This window comes from Dasypus novemcinctus, chromosome 9 (genome assembly GCF_030445035.2).
Source record: "Dasypus novemcinctus isolate mDasNov1 chromosome 9, mDasNov1.1.hap2, whole genome shotgun sequence".
Classification (NCBI taxonomy): domain Eukaryota; kingdom Metazoa; phylum Chordata; class Mammalia; order Cingulata; family Dasypodidae; genus Dasypus; species Dasypus novemcinctus.
In genome coordinates, this window is record NC_080681.1 from 82,282,294 (window position 1) to 82,302,934 (window position 20,641).

The following is a 20,641-nucleotide window of genomic DNA, read 5'->3' on the forward strand; positions in this document are numbered from 1 at the left end:
CTTTCCATTTTTTAATAACTTTAATAATGTGACGTTTGGCAATCTCCATGTGTTGCTAGGTAACACAACAGTGGATGAGCTAATGATGAGACTCATGGCTGCAATGGAGATCTTCACAGCCCAACAACAGGAAGATATAAAGGATGAGGTAAGGTCAAAGATTAAGCAGACCTTTAATAGAATTTTGAAGAGGTAATTTGTCAAATGATGATGCATGCCTATGTTATGATTGGTAAATAAGGATGATGAAGATGCGTTTCCAGATTAACCAGGATCTGCTATGTCACTGAATTTACCTTTCACTCTATTCTCTTCATGACCCCAAGACCCAGCAATTTGTTTAAATTTATGGACTGCTTACACTTTGCTAGATTTGGGGAGCTGGTAGAAGGTCAATTTGTAGGAAATGAATTCTGAAGCATATTTATAAAGAATACTAGAGTCCAGAAAATCATATATACTGTATGGGCCTTATTACTCATTTTTAAAGTTCTATTACTCTTTTTATATATTGAAATTAATTAGCAATAAATGCATTTTACATTTGAACATATTTTTGAAGAACTATGAGAATTAGTAAAAGATCACCAGAATTCTGAGTTTCTCAATCTCCCAAACATATTCAAATAGTATAAATGACATGAGTGTGGAACCTCAAATAAAATAAAATATAAACGACAAAACTATAATCATGTTTGTAACTCTATCCCCTAACAGTTTACCTAGGACAAAGTTGGCACTCAGTAAATGTTTGTTTAATGATTAAATAAATGAACACATGAAAGCATTTGTGTGAAATAATGTGATTTGAAAAACAATGATTGCAATGGTATAAAAACTGATGTATCCACATTAAGAAATATGAAGATTTTGGAGTGATGTAACTAGTTTAGAGCTTTAATACTCATTCAGTTTCTTCCATTTCTGTAAAAATGTTGAGTTTGTCATTTTTCTTAATAGTCAGTTTCATTTACTCTGAATGAAATGCCGCCGGGTATATGGTGGAAAGATGTTTATCTGTTACTCTGTAAGTTGACAGTGACATTTTGAAATAAGAAGTACTGTACTTAGTTAGGAATTTATAATAATAGGTGTGTTGCCATTCAAGATTACATTTATCCTGGAATAGAGGCATTGATTGACAATAATTCACTAAACACATTCTTCAGCCATTTAAATCTTGAGTCTCATTAGTACCAGATTTACAGATTATGTTGTGTAATAATATGAATGCACAATATTTGCATGCATATTCCCAGTTCATTCTTTCATCTTAATTTGCGTTCCCCATAATTCATTGGTAAAGAAATTGACTTTAATTCCTTTAATACTGACCACTAAATTTAATATGAGGTTACAAGAAAAATCCAAGGCTCCATATAATTGAAATTTTTATTGAAATTTAACTGCAAGAGATAAGAATTTCTTTGTTTTTAGAGTGTCTTCATGAAAGTTATCATTTAGGTAATAAGTAAAGTTCTTTTTAAACTTTAAAGAATTATTTTGGACTATGCATAAATTATAATGATTTGGAATTAGCTGAGTGTGTTTTAAGGAAAACTCCTTTGTAAGGGTTAACTCGCCTTTATTTTTAAAAATGTAAATTACAACTAGTGAGCATGATTGAAGAACAGTTTCCTAGAACTAAATTTATTTAAACTTGACTTTGGTTAAGTTACATCCGGCACTACAATAGTTCCATTGTTATCAGTGAAGGCAGAGATGCCTATACTGTATATAGCTTTTATTAAATAAACCCACACCTGAGCCGTATTCATACACTTAATCATTCTTCACTCGCTCAGAGCAGACTAACCTTTATATCCTGGTTGCTCTAGATCTAACCAGGAAGAAGAGATTATATAAGCCTCTGTTTTTGTAAATGTTTGCTAAGCATCTACCAAGTATACAGCACTGGGCTCAGCCCTGGAGATAAGAGACATGTTTTGCTCTAATGAGGGGCTTTTGGCAAGGAAAGGGTGAGGAGGAAAGTAAGTGTCAGTATATGAAGGTAACCACATTTTGGCATTTAATTTTATTTAAAGTCCCAGTTCCAAATAATACTTGATGTATTAGTCAGCCAAAGGGGTGCTGATGCAAAACACCAGAAATCTCCTGGACATTATAAAAGGTATTTATTTGGGATAGGAGCTTACAGTTACCAGACCATAAAGCATGTTACTTCCCTCACTAAAGTTTATTTCCCCATGTTGAAGTAAGATGGCTGAATGGCTCTGTCTCTTTCCCCGGGGCTCCAGCTTAAGATTTCAGCATCACACTCCAACATCAGAACTCCAACATCAGAAACCCCTCAACTCTTTCCTTTGCCATGTCTTTTATCTGTGAATCCCCACCCACCAAGGGGTAGGGACTCAATGCCCTAATGATGTGGCCCAGTTGAAGCCCTAATCATAACTCAGTCAGACCCAGGTACAGATCAGATTACAAACATATCCAGTATCTATTTTTGGAATTCATAACCATACCAAACTGCTACACATGCTTTATAGCATATAAATGGTTTCCATTTTTTTTCATATGTATGATTTTTTGGCCATGGGTGATCTAGAAACTCTGAATCAAGAATTCATGATACTTAATTCCTGATCTGTAATTTGTTTCATTCGTTTGTTCCTTAATTCAACAGTGGTTTATTTAGAATCCTCTATCCTAGGTATTAGGGGCACTCCTGTCTAGCCTAACCCTCAGTAATTGTCACAACCCAGATTTTGGTAGGGTATGCTTATTAGCTCATGGCAACTCTTTGTGTCACCGAAGGAAATTGTTAGTTTTGGTTTGCTCCATGAAACATGTAACCTTTTTTCTGAGCCTTGTCTTTGTCGAATTGTTTTCAGTATTCAACTCCTTTTCCTTTTCTCTTTTAAAAATCTCACCTTGTCATACTCAGTCTCTTTCCAAAGCTAACAGAAACAAACAGGATACAAACTCTGGCTTCTGTTGCTGTTTCCTTTCAAACAGGAATAAGTCATCACAAACCACACAGAGAGCAACTAAAATAATCTCCTTATCCAAATTAAAGCAAAATATAGTAAGCAGACCAACTCTTGAATGTGCCACACTGAATAAAGTGGTTGTTGATGTGGGAGGAGTTGGGAGGAATGGGAGGGGGGGAGTGGAGTATATGGGAACCTCTTCTATTTTTAATGTAACATTTTGTGTGATCTATGTATCTTTTTTTAAAAAGACAATAAAAAATTTGCTAAAATTTTAAAAAAAGGATATTTATTGTTATTCTTTTAAAAATTATATCTAGACCTCTTCCTAAAACTAGCAAGAATATATAAATTGGTCAATAGTTCCTTTAGGAGAATTTTCCCCTGATGTGACTCTGTATAACTTTATATGTAAAATGCAACAACAAAAAAACAAAAAATTCAGTATTTTTTAAACATAAGAATTCCACTGGAAATGCAGTAGTCATAAAAGTTACCCAGAAGTAACTCTGAAGAGGAAGGGCTGTGTTAACTGTTAATGATTAGGATCTTTGTGGATACCCAAATACACCCTAGGTGCCTTTCTGTAGGTAGTTATGTACTGCTCAGAAAAAGGGTTATTTATATCCAGTTATTTTTCTCCACTGTAAAGCCCAGATCACAGATAACAATTTACCTCATCTTGATTTGTATATTCATTTCATAAATGCTTATTGCACTTTTACTATGTACTAGGCACACTATGTGGACATGAGGAACATAGCTGCAAGCAAGATAGATAAGGTCCTTGTGCTTATAACCTAGCAACTCCAATAAAGTCTAGCAAGAGTTTTGTCGGATGAAGCCCAAGAGCACTTGCCAGATTGCACTAGACATAGTGTGCAGACAACTCAGCATAGTGGCAAGAGCACACAGAAGAACTTTTGTATTCTCTCAGTGCAAGCTATGAGGCAGATAGAAAAGGTAAGAATTAAGGTGCACTTAATTCTTCAGGTTCATGCTAGGGCAATGTTTCTCAGGGTGATTCCTGGATTACTGGAGTACCTATCTACCAAGTGTCCCAGGCAGTTAGGTATAAAAAAGTAGTGAATCAATTTTGTCCACATTCATTTCATATTTTTAATGTAAGATTATGATATCCTTCCAAACCCATTTCATTAATTATATTTCTTTTTTTTTAATATTTATTTATTATTATTATTTTTTAATTACATTTAAAAAAATATATGAGGTCCCATTCAACCCCACCGCCCCCGCCCCCCACTCCCCCCACAGCAACACTCTCTCCCATCATCGTGACACATCCATTGCACCTGGTAAGTTCATCTCTGAGCATCACTGCACCCCATAGTCAATGGTCCACATCATAGCCCAGACTCTCTCACGTTCCATCCAGTGGACCCTGGGGGGATCTATAATTATATTTCTTACAGTTAATATACAGTCATGTATAACAAGATTTCATTGGTGTTTTGGTTGTGGCAAACATTAACAGGGGTGATTAACTGTTTTCTGCACTTTCATGTCATTCACATGTTATTGCTAAATTTACATTCCTTTTTCCTTTCTTAAATTAGTTATAGTCATAGTTCCCCCAAACTGAATATGGCACAAAAGTGGTCCATTAAAGCGTAAAAATTGTGATGAATAGAATAATAATAATTACTACTAAGCAATATGACATTGTTCAAACTAGTTCAACATTAGTTATAAGCCATAATTCAAAGAACTCCTGTACTCGTATAGAAGATGTCAAGGCAGCTGACTCTGTGATAATTTCACACTAGTTGACATAGAGAAAATTTTGATTAGGAAGTGACTAATTGTATATGAATATGGGTTATATAGGACAAGTGATCCCTTTACGCCTAGTACCAGGGTTTCTCCATTATGAAATTTTTTCATAAAGCCATGAAGCCTTCAGAGGTTTTGTTTCATCATTAAGTAAAGCCCAATGAAATCAATAGAATTTTTTCAGAATAATACTTTCCACTTTAAAAAAATATTAATATTACAGCTAAAGGCAGAAAAGGGAGACCAGACCACAGAAGACAAATCATTTACAATGGTACTCCCTGAGGTAAAAATGTATGCAAATCCCACTAGTGATGAAAAGCTTATAAAACCAGCCACAGAGGTAACAAAAAGTTAAAGTTAATGCTCAAAAGAAATATCAGAATGAGATTTGGGAAAATTTGTTTCGTCAAATGATGCTGTTGGATAGCATGAAATGGCAAGGTATAACTGAGAAATGACTGTATTGTACACAGTACTAGATAGATGTGTTGCTTTACAGTTGGATGAAGTCACCAATATATGTAAAGTAAGAATTGGTTCTTGGCATATGTGTTATATGTATGAAGAAAAGGTATTCATCACTCTTTATTTTGTTTATCAGTGAGAAATGTAATGAGAAATTTTTAATTTAGTTAGTGATTCTGCAAGATGTGAGTTAGATTAGAAAAGATGAGGTAGAATCAGTACTGATGAAAAACTGTAAATTCGGCAAAGATTGTGGCCATTCCAATGAAAAAAGATTGCACCTGAATGTCAACCCATAAACTGCTTTACTAAAATGAACAGCCAGTAAATAATAATATGTCCCTCAAATCTTGTTACAGTATTGAAGAAAATAGGAGAATTACAAATATAGTCTTAGGCAGCTTCAAACAGACATCTTTTTAGTAGACTGTTTTAAATAATGGACAGGGGTCTGAGACATTCCTTCTCCTCAGATAAGTATGCTGGTTTTCTAAGGCAATGGTCTCAAAGTGTCACCCGGGAACTTGTTAAAAATGCATTTTCCCAGGCTCTGTCCCAGGGATGAGATTTTAAAATTTTATGACATTGATAATAAAGGTAAAAATGCAACAGACTTGCTCAAATTTTATATCTAAGCCATGTATTCTTTTTTATTGAGTTGAAAGTCATAAAACATACAATTAACAATTTTAACAAGAAGCATGTGTTGAGTGTCTGCTATTGGCAAGCACTATGGAAGATAACTTTCTATAAATAATCTCTTCTAGTTTTCATGATTATCCTATGAGATAGTTATTATTATCCCCATTTTATTGAGGAGAAAACTGAGGGTTATAATGGTTAAGTAATTTGCTCAAGGCCACACAGCTATGTCAAAGCCAGAATACATACTTGTGAACTTTTCATACATCAGGCTCCCTTGTAAAACTGAGTTCCAGTTACATTAAAGATGTGTGGGATAAACTGAAGCAGCATTCTTACTAAGATTAGAAAGAATCAGAGTGAGCTAAACTGGAGACTATGTCAGATATTCCCACATTTCCAAATATTATATTCGCTTGAGTAGAATAGAAAGTTTGTCATAGCTGTTTACTCTTGTGCATGGAATAATGCTTACTGTTCAAAAAAAATCGTAATCTCCTCATCCTCTGTATTTATGTTTGCTGCTCTTAAAGTGCCTGCTGATGGATCCGTTCATCCATGCATGGCACTTTAGCGTAGATGTTAATAATTTGTCATATATGAAACTAATCCAAGAAGATTTTTGACTCAACTTTGGCATTACAATTCAACACACCTGTTCAGAGCCAGCTCTCCACATATTTCCTGTCTTTGCCTGAGATAAAGACTTCTTCATGGATTACAGTAACACTTTTTGACAAGCTTAAACTGGGTGGAGCTACCATGTAATGACAGAACACAATTGATGATATCTCAGTAATGCATTCTTCTTTAATTTGAGCTGTCAACATTTATTACTGTAAAAGCATTCATTGTTAAACAGCTGGCCTAACCTGTCTACTTTTTGTTTTAGGTAACAGTAGGGTCTAACAAAATATGTTTATTTTTCTAGTTATACTGTATTAGTTGGCTCTGAGGGTAACATATCTAGCTATTATATTTTCTTTTGTGTAACTTAGTTTTAAAAATAGCTTAGTATTTTCTACATAAAAATTAAAACTTTCTGCTTGTTGTAAAGTCTTCTCAAGTGGTATTGAGACTTTCCCAATGTCATAAACATGACAGACACCTTCAGAAAATGTTAAATGAAACTCTCTTAAGGCAAATGCTTTAAAAAGAATCGGGAAACTGGTAATGCCTTAAATGTTACTTTAACCTGAATATCTTTGGGGAGAAGCATATTACTTCTGGCTGATTCCTTCCCAGTGGACTTTATACGGCGATATTATGAGAAGGAATTTAGAGCCAAAAGTATTAGCTTTACTTTTTTACATATTAGCTTTACTTCAGTTCAGTTTGTTACCAGATTAAGAGCCTAGCACTGTGGTTGTTTCTGAGGAGGTTAAAAAAGTGTGAGGGTCAATCCTATTCTTTAAGGAATTTTTCATCTTTAGTTGGAAGGACCAAAGTATATTCTTACAAAAATATCCCTAACCACAGTACATTATATGAGCTAGAAAAATTTAGGCATGGTCCTTGAAGTCAGGAGGGACTTCTGAAGAGGTTAGGATTTGAACTGCTTCTGGAAAGGACAGTACCTTTGCACATGCAGAGGTAAGAGGAGAGAGCATTACAATGTGGGGAAAGCATGAGCAAAGTAATAGTGTAAAGAAGTTGAAGACATGTTGGTCCAGTTTATATGAACAGAGAATTTGTATAGAGAAATAACAGGAGCGATTCAGTTGCCTTCCATTAGTATTTTTAACAAGCTGCCTTTGCCCCGCCAAATTACTTTTCTCTGATTTTTTTTTTTTTTTTTTTTTTTTTGCCTCTTATGAGGAATCCTGAGAATTCTGACGTTTTTCTTCCAATTACAAAATTGCTGTGGTAGGAAAACTATCCAGTTACCTATCATACCAGCAAACAGATCATTGCAGCATGGTAGAAAAACACAGCAATGACAGTACAAGGTAAAGAGATGACAAAAAGAAGACTTCTTAGAGGAGGAAATATTTAGTCTTAAAGGGTGATACATAGTACACCAAGCAAACCACCATGAATTTATTTGGCCACTAATCAACAGTTCATTTTTAAGGACCTACTCTATGCCCCTGCTGTGCTAAGCTCAGGGAGGTAAAATGATGACACAGTTCTTGAGGTGTTTAGAGACTGCAAACAAAAGATATGTCTTTAGACATAATTTCCATGATGGAGATATATGCAGGGTCTTTAATTTGCCTAGCAGGGTTAGAAAGACCTCACCAGAGAGAAATCTTAAAAATTGAAACTTAAAATATTACCCTCAGCCTCCCAGGGTAACTACAGGTTCATTCAGACTACACAGTTTGGATTGTTGGATACTTCAGAGGGTCCATCCCCACCCTGGCAGTGGGGGGTGGGGGGGTGTCAGTGCTATGTCAGTCTGCCTTGACAACTGCAGTCATTTTGGACCCACATGGCATAGATTGCTGCCCACACCTGCAGCTCCTTCCTATAAAATCTACAACCATAATGTTCCTAGAAGAAAATATAGGGAAACATCTTCAAGATCCAGTGGTAGGTGGTGATTCTTAAACCTTATACTGAAAGCACAAACAACAAAATAAAACATGGATAAATGGGACCTCCTAGAACTTAAACACTTTTGCAACTCAAAGGGCTTCACCAAGAAGGTGAAAAGGCAGCCCACTCAATGCTAGAAAAATTTGGAAATCACATATCCAATATGGGGTTAATTTCCATTCTCTATAAAGAGATCATACAAATCAACAATAAAAGCAAGAAATCCAATTTTAAAATGGGCAAAAGATTTAAATAGACATTTCTCCAAAGAGAAAATGCAAATCAAAACTACAATGAAATATCATCTTATACCACATAGAATGATCATTTTTTAAATAAAAAAAAACTAAGTGCTGGAAAGGATGTGGAGAAATATAAACACTCCTTCACTGTTGGTGGGATTGTAATATGGTACAGTCTCTGTGAAAGACAGCTTGGCGGTCCCTCAGTAAGCTAAATATAGAACTGCCATATGATCCAGCAGTTCCTCTATTAGGAATATATCCAGAAGAACTGAGAACTGTGACATGAACAGACATTTACACACCGAAGTTCATAGCGGCATTATTCACAATTGCCAAAAGATAGAACAACCCAAGTGTCCATCAACCAATAAATGGATAAACAAAATATGGTATATACATACAATAATACTATGCTGCAGTAAGAAGAAATGAAATTGGGACACAATGATAGCATGGATGAATCTAGAAGACATGCTGAGTGACATAAAATGACAAATATTGTTTAGTCTCACTAAAATGAGCTGAATATGAAGAATAAATGCATGGAGTTAAAACCTAAAGTATAGGTTATCAGGAGATAAGAGGAGGCTGTGAAGGAGTACTGGCACTTAATGTATGTAGAAGTTTTAATTAACTTGACTGTAAAAGAGTGGAAATGGATAGAGTTGATGGTAACAAATTATAGTGAGTAGCAGTTGGTTTATAAATGTGCTTGTGGCTGAAAAGGGTAGTAAATATCAATTGAAAGAAAAACTAGAGAATAATCTAGGGACGTAATAACACAGTGAACCCAGGGGTGGATAAAAAAATGCAAGAATGTCCTTCTGTGAACTAGAATTTATGTATGTCACTATTACATTTCTACTATTGGTAGAAATGTATAGAAACATGGAAAAAAATACAATAAATGTAACCTATGGACTATAGTTAACAGCAATATTGTAATATTGCATCGATGCCAAAGATGTACTGTGTTAATAATAGGAGGGTATGGAAAAAATAGGCCAAATGTAAACTATGGACCATAATTAGTGGTAATAGTCTGATGATATTATCCCATAATCTGTGACAATTATTCCACAATGGTATGATGTATTGGTGAAAGGGTGTTGTATGGGAATTCTACACATGTGCATGATTGTTTTGTACATTCCCAACTTCTGTAATAAAAACATATTAAATAAAAATTAGCAACAGTATGGCAGATAAACTTCTACTAGAAAGAAGCGTACTTTTACCAGCAGATCACTAAGTTGGAAGAATATACTATCAGCCAAAAGAAACACATATCATAATTAAATGTGGGCTACTTGGTTAGTTAAGCAGAAAGATTCTAATTTCAAATTAAATTTCATTTTAACAATAACCATATATATCTCCCATTTTCTATTATACTCATCTTTGCAGACCATTTTTAGCAGCAAAATAATAATTCTTCACATGCCACAGTTTTAAATTGTTATTGTTAGAGGTTTTTGGTTTTTATTTTATGCCTGGGCATATGTAGGAAAACATCCTAAAGAAAATCTTTTTTTTTTTTTTTAAAGATTTATTTATTTTTTTATTTATTTAATTCCCCTCCCCACCCCCGGTTGTCTGTTTTCTGTATCTTTTTGCTGCGTCTTGTTTCTTTGTCCGCTTCTGTTGTCGTCAGCGGCACGGGAAGTGTGGGCGGCGCCATTCCTCGGCAGGCTGCTCCCTCCTTCGCGCTGGGCGGCTCTCCTTATGGGTGCACTCCTTGCGCGTGGGGCTCCCCTACGCGGAGGACACCCCTGTGTAGCACAGGCACTCCTTGCGCGCATCAGCACTGCGCATGGGCCAGCTCCACACGGGTCAAGGAGGCCCGGGGCTTGAACCGCGGACCTCCCATGTGGTAGACGGACGCCCTAACCACTGGGCCAAAGTCCGTTTCCCAAGAAAATCTTAGTAGACTAGAGAAAACTTTTAGTAGAGGATTTGCTTTTGTAATTCTCAGCTGCCCACTATTGCTCTGCTGAAGCAGTTTACTGCTTGTATACTAAAATAGTTATCATAGCTTTACACAGCTTTGAGGTCTTAAATTAGGGATTCTTCTTGCCCTTGAGTTAGAAGAGAGAATGCTAAGGTTGTTCAGAGAACAACCAGAACTCTCATACATTATAGATGAAATGCAAAATGGTTCAGACACTGGAAAACCATTTGCCAGTTTCTCCTAAAGATAAACATACACTTACCACTTTATTCAGCAATCCCATTCCTAGCTGTTACCCTAGAGAAATGAAAATTTATGCTTACAGAACCAGCAAGATGGTGGCAGAGTAAGGAGTTCCTAGAATCAGTTCATGCTACAGGGAAATTAGTAATCACCCAGAGCTACCTAAAGCATCTGTTTGGGGGCTACAAGAAACCAGAAGGGCATCCTGCAGCATCCTTGAAAGAATAGAGGAGGAGACTGCCCATCTACAGAGAAGATTTTTTTTTTTAAAGATGTATGTATTTATTTAATTCCCCCCTCCCCCGGTTGTCTGTTCTCTGTGTCTATTTGCTGCGTCTCGTTTCTTTGTCCACTTCTGTTGTCGTCAGCGGCGTGGGAAGTGTGGGCGACGCCATTCCTGGGCAGGCTGTACTTTCTTTTGCACTGGGCTGCTCTCCTTACAGGTGCACTCCTTGCACTTGGGGCTCCCCTACGCGGGGGACACCCCTGCATGGCACTCCTTGTGCACATCAGCACTGCGCATGGGCCAGCTCCACACGGGTCAAGGAGGCCTGGGGTTTGAACTGCGGACCTCCCATGTGGTAGACGGACGCCCTAACCACTGGGCCAAGTCTGTTTCCCTACAGAGAAGATTCTTAAGTAGAGCCCTCCATGCCCTGGAGGCCAGTGTCAGTCCTCCACTGGTGGCACAATCCACCTCAGGAGGTATCCATGGCTGGAATTGGAAGCTCCACTTCCCAAAAACGGGGAAGGAGGAGATGGTTGGTCACCAATTTCAGCTACTGATTAGTAAACTCAGCAGGCTAAAATATAATCCTAAGAACAGCTGAAGTTTGAACATGTCCAAGTCAGAAAGAGGCTGGTAGCTGCCATTTTAACTCTGCTCCTGGCTCGAGAGGAAGCAGGGTGGACTGAAAATCACAGTGACAGTAGGGACTGGCTTCTTTACATCCTTATTGGACTGCAGCTCTAGCCTAAGCCCCAGCTCCACCTCCAGCAGGGAGGAACCTGGGGGACCTGCACCAGCCTCTCCAGGAAAACACAGGGAGGAATAGAATATGAATTAAAGTGGACTTACTGATATTCTATTCATGAACTATTGTGATTAGTAATCAAAGAAAATGTGGCACTGGTGTGGAGAAAGTAGCCGTGGTGGCTGCTGGGGGTGGGGAATGGGAGGAAGAGATGAGATGTGGAGGCGTTTTCGGGACTTGGATTTGTCCTGGGTGATGCTGCAGGGACAGTTACCGGACATTGTATGTCCTCCCATGGCCCACTGGGTGGACTGTGGGAGAGTGTGGGCTATGATGTGGACCATGAGGTGCAGCGGTGCTCAGAGATGTATTCACCAAATGCAATGAACGTCTCATGATGATGGAGGAGATTGTTGCTATGGGGGGAGGAGTGGGGTGAGGGGGGTGGGGGTTATATGGGGACCCCCATATTTTTTAAATGTAATATTAAAAAAATAAAGACAAAAAACAAAAAGAAAAAATAATAAGGAAAACACAGGCCATGCCACAGAGGCTGGTGATCATCCTATTCTGGTGGCACAAGCTACCTTGGGAGCTGTTCTATTGCTGGATTTGGAGGCTCTGTTTCCCAAAAACGGGGGAGGGAGAGATGGTTGGCCACCAACTTCATCTACTGATTGGTGGGTTCCGCTGGCAGGAGTATAACCCTAGAAGCAAATGGGTTTTGGCCTGTCTGGGTCAGAGGTAGGGGTAGCCACCATTTGTACTTCTGCCACCAGTATCAGGGGAGGTAGGGCTGACTGAAAATCACAGTGATGTTAAGGACAGGCCTCTTTCACCCACATTGGACTACAGTCCTAGTCCAGACTTCACCCTCTCCTCTAGTGGGGAGGAGGCTGGCAGTTCCTGCACCATCCTCTCCAGGTAACTGCAGATATATTCAGCTGGCACAGATTGAATAATTGTAAGTCTACCAGGGTAAATGGTAATTTTGGACCCTCATGACATAGACTGTTGCCCACACCTGCAGCTCCAACCCTGCCCCAGGCAGTAGAGGAAGGGGCATGAAGCTTCATCAGTCTGTCTGGGCAACTAGAGTCTAGGCCTATACAACTTGAATTATTACACACAGCTGTGGTTCTGTCCCTACCCCTGGCAAAGGAAGAAGTTGGTCCCTTGGGCAATGCAGGCAGCTTGAGCCTCCACAGCTTACAGCAACAATTACATCCTTGGCTCATACTACGTAACCAGCAAGTAAGAAAGGGCAAGAAAGCCCTAAACTAAAGAGATAAACTTCACCCAGAATAAATAAATCTATTAAGCCAGATGTCAAGATGCCAACAAAAAAATTACAGTCCACACCAAGAAACAGGAATATATGGCCCAGTTAAAGGAACAAGATAAGCCTCCAGATGACATAAAGGAGTTGAAACAACTAATCATAGATGTTCAAACAAATCTTAATAAATTCAATGAGATGGCTAAAGTGATTAAGGAAATTAAGAAGATATTGGATGAGTACAAGGAAGAATTTGAAGTCATACATAGAAAAATAGCAGAATCTTACAGGAATGAGAGGTGCAATCAATGAAATTAAAAATACACTGGAATCATATAACAGCAGAGATTTGAGGAGACAGAAGAAAGGATTGGTAAGCTTGAAGAAATGGCCTCTGAAAGTGAACATATAGAAGAACAGATGAAGAAATGAATGGAAAGAATTGAACAAGGTCTCAGGGAACTAAACAAAAGCAAGAGACTTGCAAATGTATATGTCATGGGTGTCCCAGAAGGAAAAGAGAAGGAAAAAGGGGCAGAAGGACTATTTGAAGAAATAATGGTAGAAAATTTCCCAACCCTCTTGAAGGACTTGGATATCTACATCCAAGAAGCACAACATACTCCCATCTGAATAAATCTCTATAGACCAACTCCGAGACACATACTAGTCAGAATGTCAAATGCCAAAGACAGAAAGAGAATTTTGAGAGCAGCTAGAGAAGAGCAATTCATAACATATAAGGGATACCAATAAGATAAAGTGCCAATTTCTCATCAGAAACCATGGAGGTAAGAAGACAGTGGTATGGTATGTTTAAGATCGTGCAAGAGAAAAGCTTCCAGCCAAAAATCTTATGTCTGGCAAGATTGTCTTTCAAAAATGAAAGTGAGTTTGAAATATTCACAGATAAACAGAAACAGAGTTTTTAAACAACAGACTGGCTTTGCAGGAAATAATAAAAGGTGTGCTACAGTCTGAAAAGAAAAGATAGGCAGGAGAGGCTTGGAAGAGAGTCTAGAAATGAAGATTATATCAGTAAAAGTAGCTAAAAGTGTCAAAAGAGTGGTGAAAATAAAATATGACAGATAAAACCCAAAGGTCAAACTGGGTGAAATAAGAATTGCCTTTACAGTAATAACATTGAATGTTAATGGATTAAATTTCCCAACCAAAAGATACAGACTAGCAGAATAGAAAATATAAGTCACCTATATACTGTCTGCAAGAGACTTACCTTAGACCCGACGATACCAATAAATTGAAAGTGAAAGGCTGGAAAAAGATATTTGATGCATTCATTAAACAAACAAAAACAAGAACAACGAAAACAAAAAACATGAGTACCTATGCATATAATGATGAAATAGACTTTAAAAGACACCAATACAATGAATGTCTCATGATGAAAAACAAAAAACAAAAGACACTAATAATGTGCAATCTGAGGAGGAAGTCAGGAAAAAAATTCCATTTATAATAGCAACTAAAAGAACTGTATATTTAGGAATAAACTTAACCAGTGATGGAAAACACTTTTATTCAGAGAACTGCAATGCATTGTCAAAAGAAATTGAAACATACCTAAATTATTGAAAGAACACTCCATGCTCATGGACTGGAAGACTAAATATCATTAAGATGTCAATTCTACTCAAGTTGATATACAGATTCAATGCAATCCAGATAAAAATTCCACCTGCATTTTTAAAATAAATGGAAACAATGATTATCAAATTTATTTGGAAGGGTAAAAGGTCCAAGTAGCCAGAAACATCTTAAAAAGGAAGAGTGAAGTTGGAGGACTCTCACTTCCAGACTTTAAATCATATTACCTAACTACAGTGATAAAACAGTATGGTACCGGCATAAAGACAGACACACAGACCAATGAAACCAAACTGATGGTTAAGAACAGACCCTCACATCTATATTCAAGTGATATTTGACAACTGTCAAACTCATCCAGCTCAGGCAGAACAGTCCATTAACCAAATGGTGCTTAGAGAACTGGATATTCATACCCAAAAGAAGGAAAGAGGGACCCCTATGTCAACTTTATACAAAAAGTATCTCAAAATGGATCAAAAACTTAAATACTTCTAGAAGAAAATGTAGGAAAATATCTTCAAGACCTGGTGGTAAGTGCTGGGTTCTTAAAGGAGGTAAGAGGAGGACTGAGATGGACTACTGATGTTTAATGCATGTAGAAATTTTCATTAGCTTTACTGTAAAAATGTGGAAATATATAGAGTTGATAGTAACACATTATCATGAGTAACAGCTTGTTTATAAATCAGAATAAGGCTGAAAAGTGTAGTCTAGGGATATCAATGCAAATTGAAAGAAAACTAGAGAATAATCTAGGGACTGAATGACACAGTAAACCCAGAGGTGGGTGAGAATTGTGGTTGATGGTACAGGTGCAAGAGTGTCCTTTGTGAGCTAGAGCAGATGTATGTCACTATTTTAGGGTGGTGGGAATGCAGAGAAGCTTGGGAAAAATACAACTGGAGTGACCTATGGGCTGTGGTTAACAGTAGCAATGTAACATGCATCTAAGCCAAAGATGTCCTTTGTTGATAATGGTGGAGTATGGAAGAAGTGTGCCAAATGTACACTATGAACCTCATAATAGTCTGATGATATTATCTCATAATCTGTAACAAATGTTCCACCATGATGTGGTGTGTTGATAGAGGGGAGTTGTTTGGGAATTCTGCACATGTGCATGACTGTTTTGTAAGTTTATAACTTCTGTCATAAAAATATATTTTTTTAAAAATAGGGTGGATTGGGGGGGAAATACATCAAACGTAATATAAGGACTAAAATTAGTAGTAAGGTTTTGACAGTATTCTTTCATAATTTGTAACAAATATCTCAGAACAATGCAAGGTGATGGTAGTGGTAGTTGATATATGGGACCTCTGTATGATGTTATGCATGTTTACTCTGTAATTTCACAACTTTTACTATACACTTACTGTTTATGTATGATATATAAATGATATAAAAATAATAATAATAGGGTGGGTTGGGGAAAATACATCAAATATAAGATAGTTTGGTTGGTAGTTATATTTTGAGGAAGCTCTTTAATCATTAGGTAAAAATGTTTCACAACAGTGCAAGGTATTGGTTGGGTGAGGTATGATGTTATGTATGTTTGTTTTGTAAGGTCACAACTATTACTGTACACTTGTTTTTTGTTTGTTTATTTGTTAAAGATTTGTTTATTATTTTTTCTCCCCCACACCGTTGTCAGCTCTCTGTGTCCATTCGCTGTGTTTTCTTCTGTGTCTGCTTGGATTCTTGTCAGCAGCACAGGAAATCTGTCTCTTTTGGTTGCATCATCTTGTTGCGTCAGCTTTCCATGTGTGGCGTCACACCTGGGCAGGCTGCACTTTCTTCGCACAGGGCGGCTCTCCTGGTGCATCCTTGGGCATGGGGCTCCCTTGCGCGGGGGACACGCATGCATGGCAGGGCACTCCTTGCGCGCATCAGCACTGCAAGTGGGCCAGCTCACCACACAGGTCAGGAGGCCCTGGGTTTGAATCCTTTATCTCCCATGTGGTAGGCAGACGCTCTATCCATTGAGCCAAATCCACTTCCCATATACACTTATTGTTTATATATGTTTATGTATGTGTGATATACTTCAGTAAATTTTTTAAAATGAAAAAAAAGCTATACACAAATATTTGTAGAAGCTATCCAAAACTGGAAACAACATAAATGTCTTTCAGTGTGTAAATGGATAAATAAACTATTACTACTATGCAATAGAATACTACTCAGAAATAAGAAGGAACACACTATTGATATATAAAACAACTTGGATGTCTGGTAAAGGCATTGTACTTAATGAAAGCCAGTCTTGAAAAGACAAAACCATTGGGACAGAGTACAAATCAGTGGTTATACAGAGTTGGGGGAGAGTTTTACTACAAAGGATTAGAACAAGGGATTTGCAGATGATGAAAGTGTTCTTATCCTGATTGTGGCAGTGGTTACATGAATCTATACATGTGTTAAAATTCATAGAATTGTAAACCAAAGAATTTCAATTTTACAGTATTTTCTTTTTAAAAAAACAAAATCAGAAATAAAAAATATCATTTCCTAGAATGACTGTTTTAGCAAAATGTTTTTGTTCTTTCATTTGTTTAATAACTTCATTTGAATGCCTATGTTAATAGCTACCATTTATTGAATCTCTACTCTTAGTTAGGCTTAGGACAAGGGTGTTTGCCCAAGTTTCTTATTACAAATCCTGCAAGACAGGTGTTATTATACCCATTTTGCAGAAGTGGAAACTGTGGCACAGAGCATTAAATGACTCTCCCAAGTCAGATACGAATTGGGAAAAAATCTTATTTTATAGACAATAGTTGGGATTACACAAACTTTACCAATATAGACTGCAATCATTTGGAGTAGCAGTTTTTAAAAGTGTAGTGCAGTGGCTGCAAACATCAATTACCTTTGGAGCTTGTATAAAATGATTATTCCTAGACTTCTGACCTATTGAGTCAGTTTCCAATTTCCTCTTGTATGAAATGGGGCTAATAATAGTACCTACCTCCTATTCATGTTTTCAAGATTAAGTGAGATAATACATGTAAAGCATGTGCTAGTGCCTGACATGTAGTGAGCACCCTACAGAGAAATTTTATCTATTATTTTCACTCTAAAGTGAACAGAAAGGGACTTTAGAAATCATTTAATCTTATTCCTTCATTCTACAGTTGAGGAAACTGAGACCTTTATAGGTTATTTGCCCAAGATCATTTACAGTCAGACCTAGTGTTGTTGTTTCACTCTTTAGTGTTATTTTCTCTTTAAAACTAAATATTTCTCTTGTAATGAGACCTCCAGTAGGTATTGAGGGGAGCAGTAATTTCTGGTTATTTTGAATCTTGGCTTTTTGTTTTTAAATAACATTTTGATTTTTTTTCATTTATTATCCTACACAGTTTTGTTAGAAAAATGGTTCCTTAAGTTCTCTTTTTCACAAGGCTTTTATATGGATAGTAGATTATACTACTTTAGCAGTCACAGAGCATTTACTCTGGGAAAAAGATGAACCACACTAATTGTACACAAACTGCGAAGAATATAACCTATGGAATCTATTCACTGCAAATATTCCAGGTGTAGCTGAGACAAAAAACATATGCTTTGTAGTCCTGAACTGATTTATTCATGCAAAACAGTAGGAAGATTCAGCTTTGCAACTAACCGAAAGTGTTTGTGAAAATCTTGTATCTGGGAATGGGTGAAACTTTCCATATAGCTTTTAAATCCCAGTATCAATTTGAATGTATAGCTGTGGCTATCTAATTATTAGGAGGTTGAAATACAGAATTTCATTTTGAAAGTCAGGAGCAGCAATCATGGAGAACAAACCTTCCTATTCTCAAGAACTCTTTCAGTTTCATCTCAAATGGCAGGCTTCTGTTAAGAAAGGAACTAACAAATACTTGCCCACTCATTTCCTCACTCTCCACTTTGGAGAGACTACCCGTTATACATTCATGTGCTTTCTTTTCAACCACAGAACATAGTTTAACTGGTAAAATGCTTGGTCTGCATTTCAGTCCAACAAAGTTTTTCAGTGCCTTCCATGTGCCAACTTCTGGCCAACCTACACTGGGCAATAGTTTCTGCCCTCAGGGAGCTTGCAGCTTATCTCCAAAAGTAAAACCTAAGTACATGAAGCAATTAGAGGGCAATTAGTTTCAAAACAGGGAGATATGGTCCACGTACATGTGAAACACAAAGAAGTTCAGAGAGTAAGAGATGAGAGTAGGCTGGAAGAATCTGAAGAGGGATATGCTTTGAATTAGGCTCTGAGTAACTAGGAGAGACAGCCTTGCATAAGAGTCACTCACTGTCTCAAGAGAGGCAGTTATGTTAATGGTTAAGAGCTTCACAAGTGAGAAATGAGAAGTAATTCAGTAAGGCAAGAAGAAAGTATTCATGGAAGGAAAGAGATGAGAAGTGACTAAATATGTGCATTAGAGTACCTCTTAAAGGTACTTCTGGGAAACGGACTTGGCCCAGTGGTTAAGGCGTCCGTCTACCACATGGGAGGTCCGCGGTTCAAACCCCGGGCCTCCTTGACCTGTGTGCAGCCAGCCCATGCGCAGTGCTGATGCACGCAAGGAGTGCCGTGCCACGCAGGGGTGTCCACCACGTAGGGGAGCCCCACGCGCAAGGAGTGCACCCTGTAAGGAGAGCCACCCAGCGCGAAAGAAAGTGCAGCCTGCCCAGGAATGGCGCCAACCACGCTTCCCGTGCCGCTGAGGACAACAGAAGCGGACAAAGAAACAAGACGCAGCAAATAGACACAGAGAACAGACAACCAGGGGAGGGGGGGGAATTAAATAAATAAAATAAATAAATCTTTAAAAAAAATAAAATAAAATAAAGGTACTTCTATGCTTTCCTGTACAGTTTGAACATAAAACCTTAGGTAGTGAGTTTTCATCACATCCTTTAAGAAGGAAATTGATATGATTAGATTTTTAAGTTAGGAAATTAATTCTTTTGGCCATGATATTTGCTCATCATATCTTTGTTGTGATTTGTCTGTTATTTTCTTTACTTTTTATGGTATAGTGCTTTTCAAACCGATGTTTTGAGCACACAATTGTTAAAAATACAGGTTTATGGTCTTCCAGGTGGGTCAGAGTCTGTGTTTTGACAAGTTTCTACTGGTTTAGTGGAAATAACAGAGGCTTTAGAAACAGACAGACTCAAATATAAAACTTAATCAGTCCCTTACGAGCTATATACTATGGGTAAGTTACTTAACCAGTTCAAGTCTCTGTTTCCCCATCTATTAGGTGGAAATAATAATATTCCACTGAGGTATTATAGGAATGAAAAGAACAACATAAGTAAGACAACTAACCCATAATCGTCCCCAGTATATATTGCCTTTCTTTCTAGGTTTATACATCTCTTTCCCCTAACTAATGAGAGAAGGAAACTGTGTCTTACTCATCTTATTGTCTCCAGTTCCTAACACAAGGCCTAACATATAGTAGGTGTACAGTAAATATTTTATAAATGTGCAAAGAAATGAATGAATTTTATGGGCAGGAACTAGAAGTTGGGAGCCCTAATAAGAGGCAGATGCCATATAAGCAAGGCATGGTGCTTGAAAAATGTGCAGAATCCATCCTAGATAACCAGGCAGAGAGGCAGATTTTCTATGGATTGGTTTATCCTTAACATAAACTTTACAAGTTACCCACCTTCCTCTAAAGCAAACACTGAGACAGCAAGCCATCATTCAAAATCCCGCAAGTAAAGAAATTAATAAACCAGTCCTAAATCCAGCTTTTCAACTCACTCCCACATACCGTTTCTGTCCAGATGAAAAACCTTTTCTAAATATCTCCACCGGAAATTCCAAAGACTTACATTCTAGCAAAGCAAGACAGTCTCAGTTCGGACCTGGAAATTGCTTGCTACTTGGGAGTTCATCTCTCTGCTTTCATTTACCAACAATAGACTGAAAATTTCCCTGCTTAAAA

The 20,641-nt window shown here is 37.4% G+C and overlaps 1 protein-coding gene across 4 annotated transcripts in view; it reads left to right on the top strand.

The window, feature by feature from the left end:
• The window catches only part of FAF1 (Fas associated factor 1), a 573,725-nt gene that overhangs the window by 471,004 nt on the left and 82,080 nt on the right, over window positions 1-20,641 (top strand). For all 4 annotated transcript variants that reach the window (XM_071217456.1, XM_004476483.5, XM_071217457.1 and 1 more), the window contains one exon: window positions 60-148. In XM_071217456.1, the coding sequence (XP_071073557.1) occupies window positions 60-148 (89 nt within the window). The remainder of the gene's footprint in view (window positions 1-59; window positions 149-20,641) is intronic.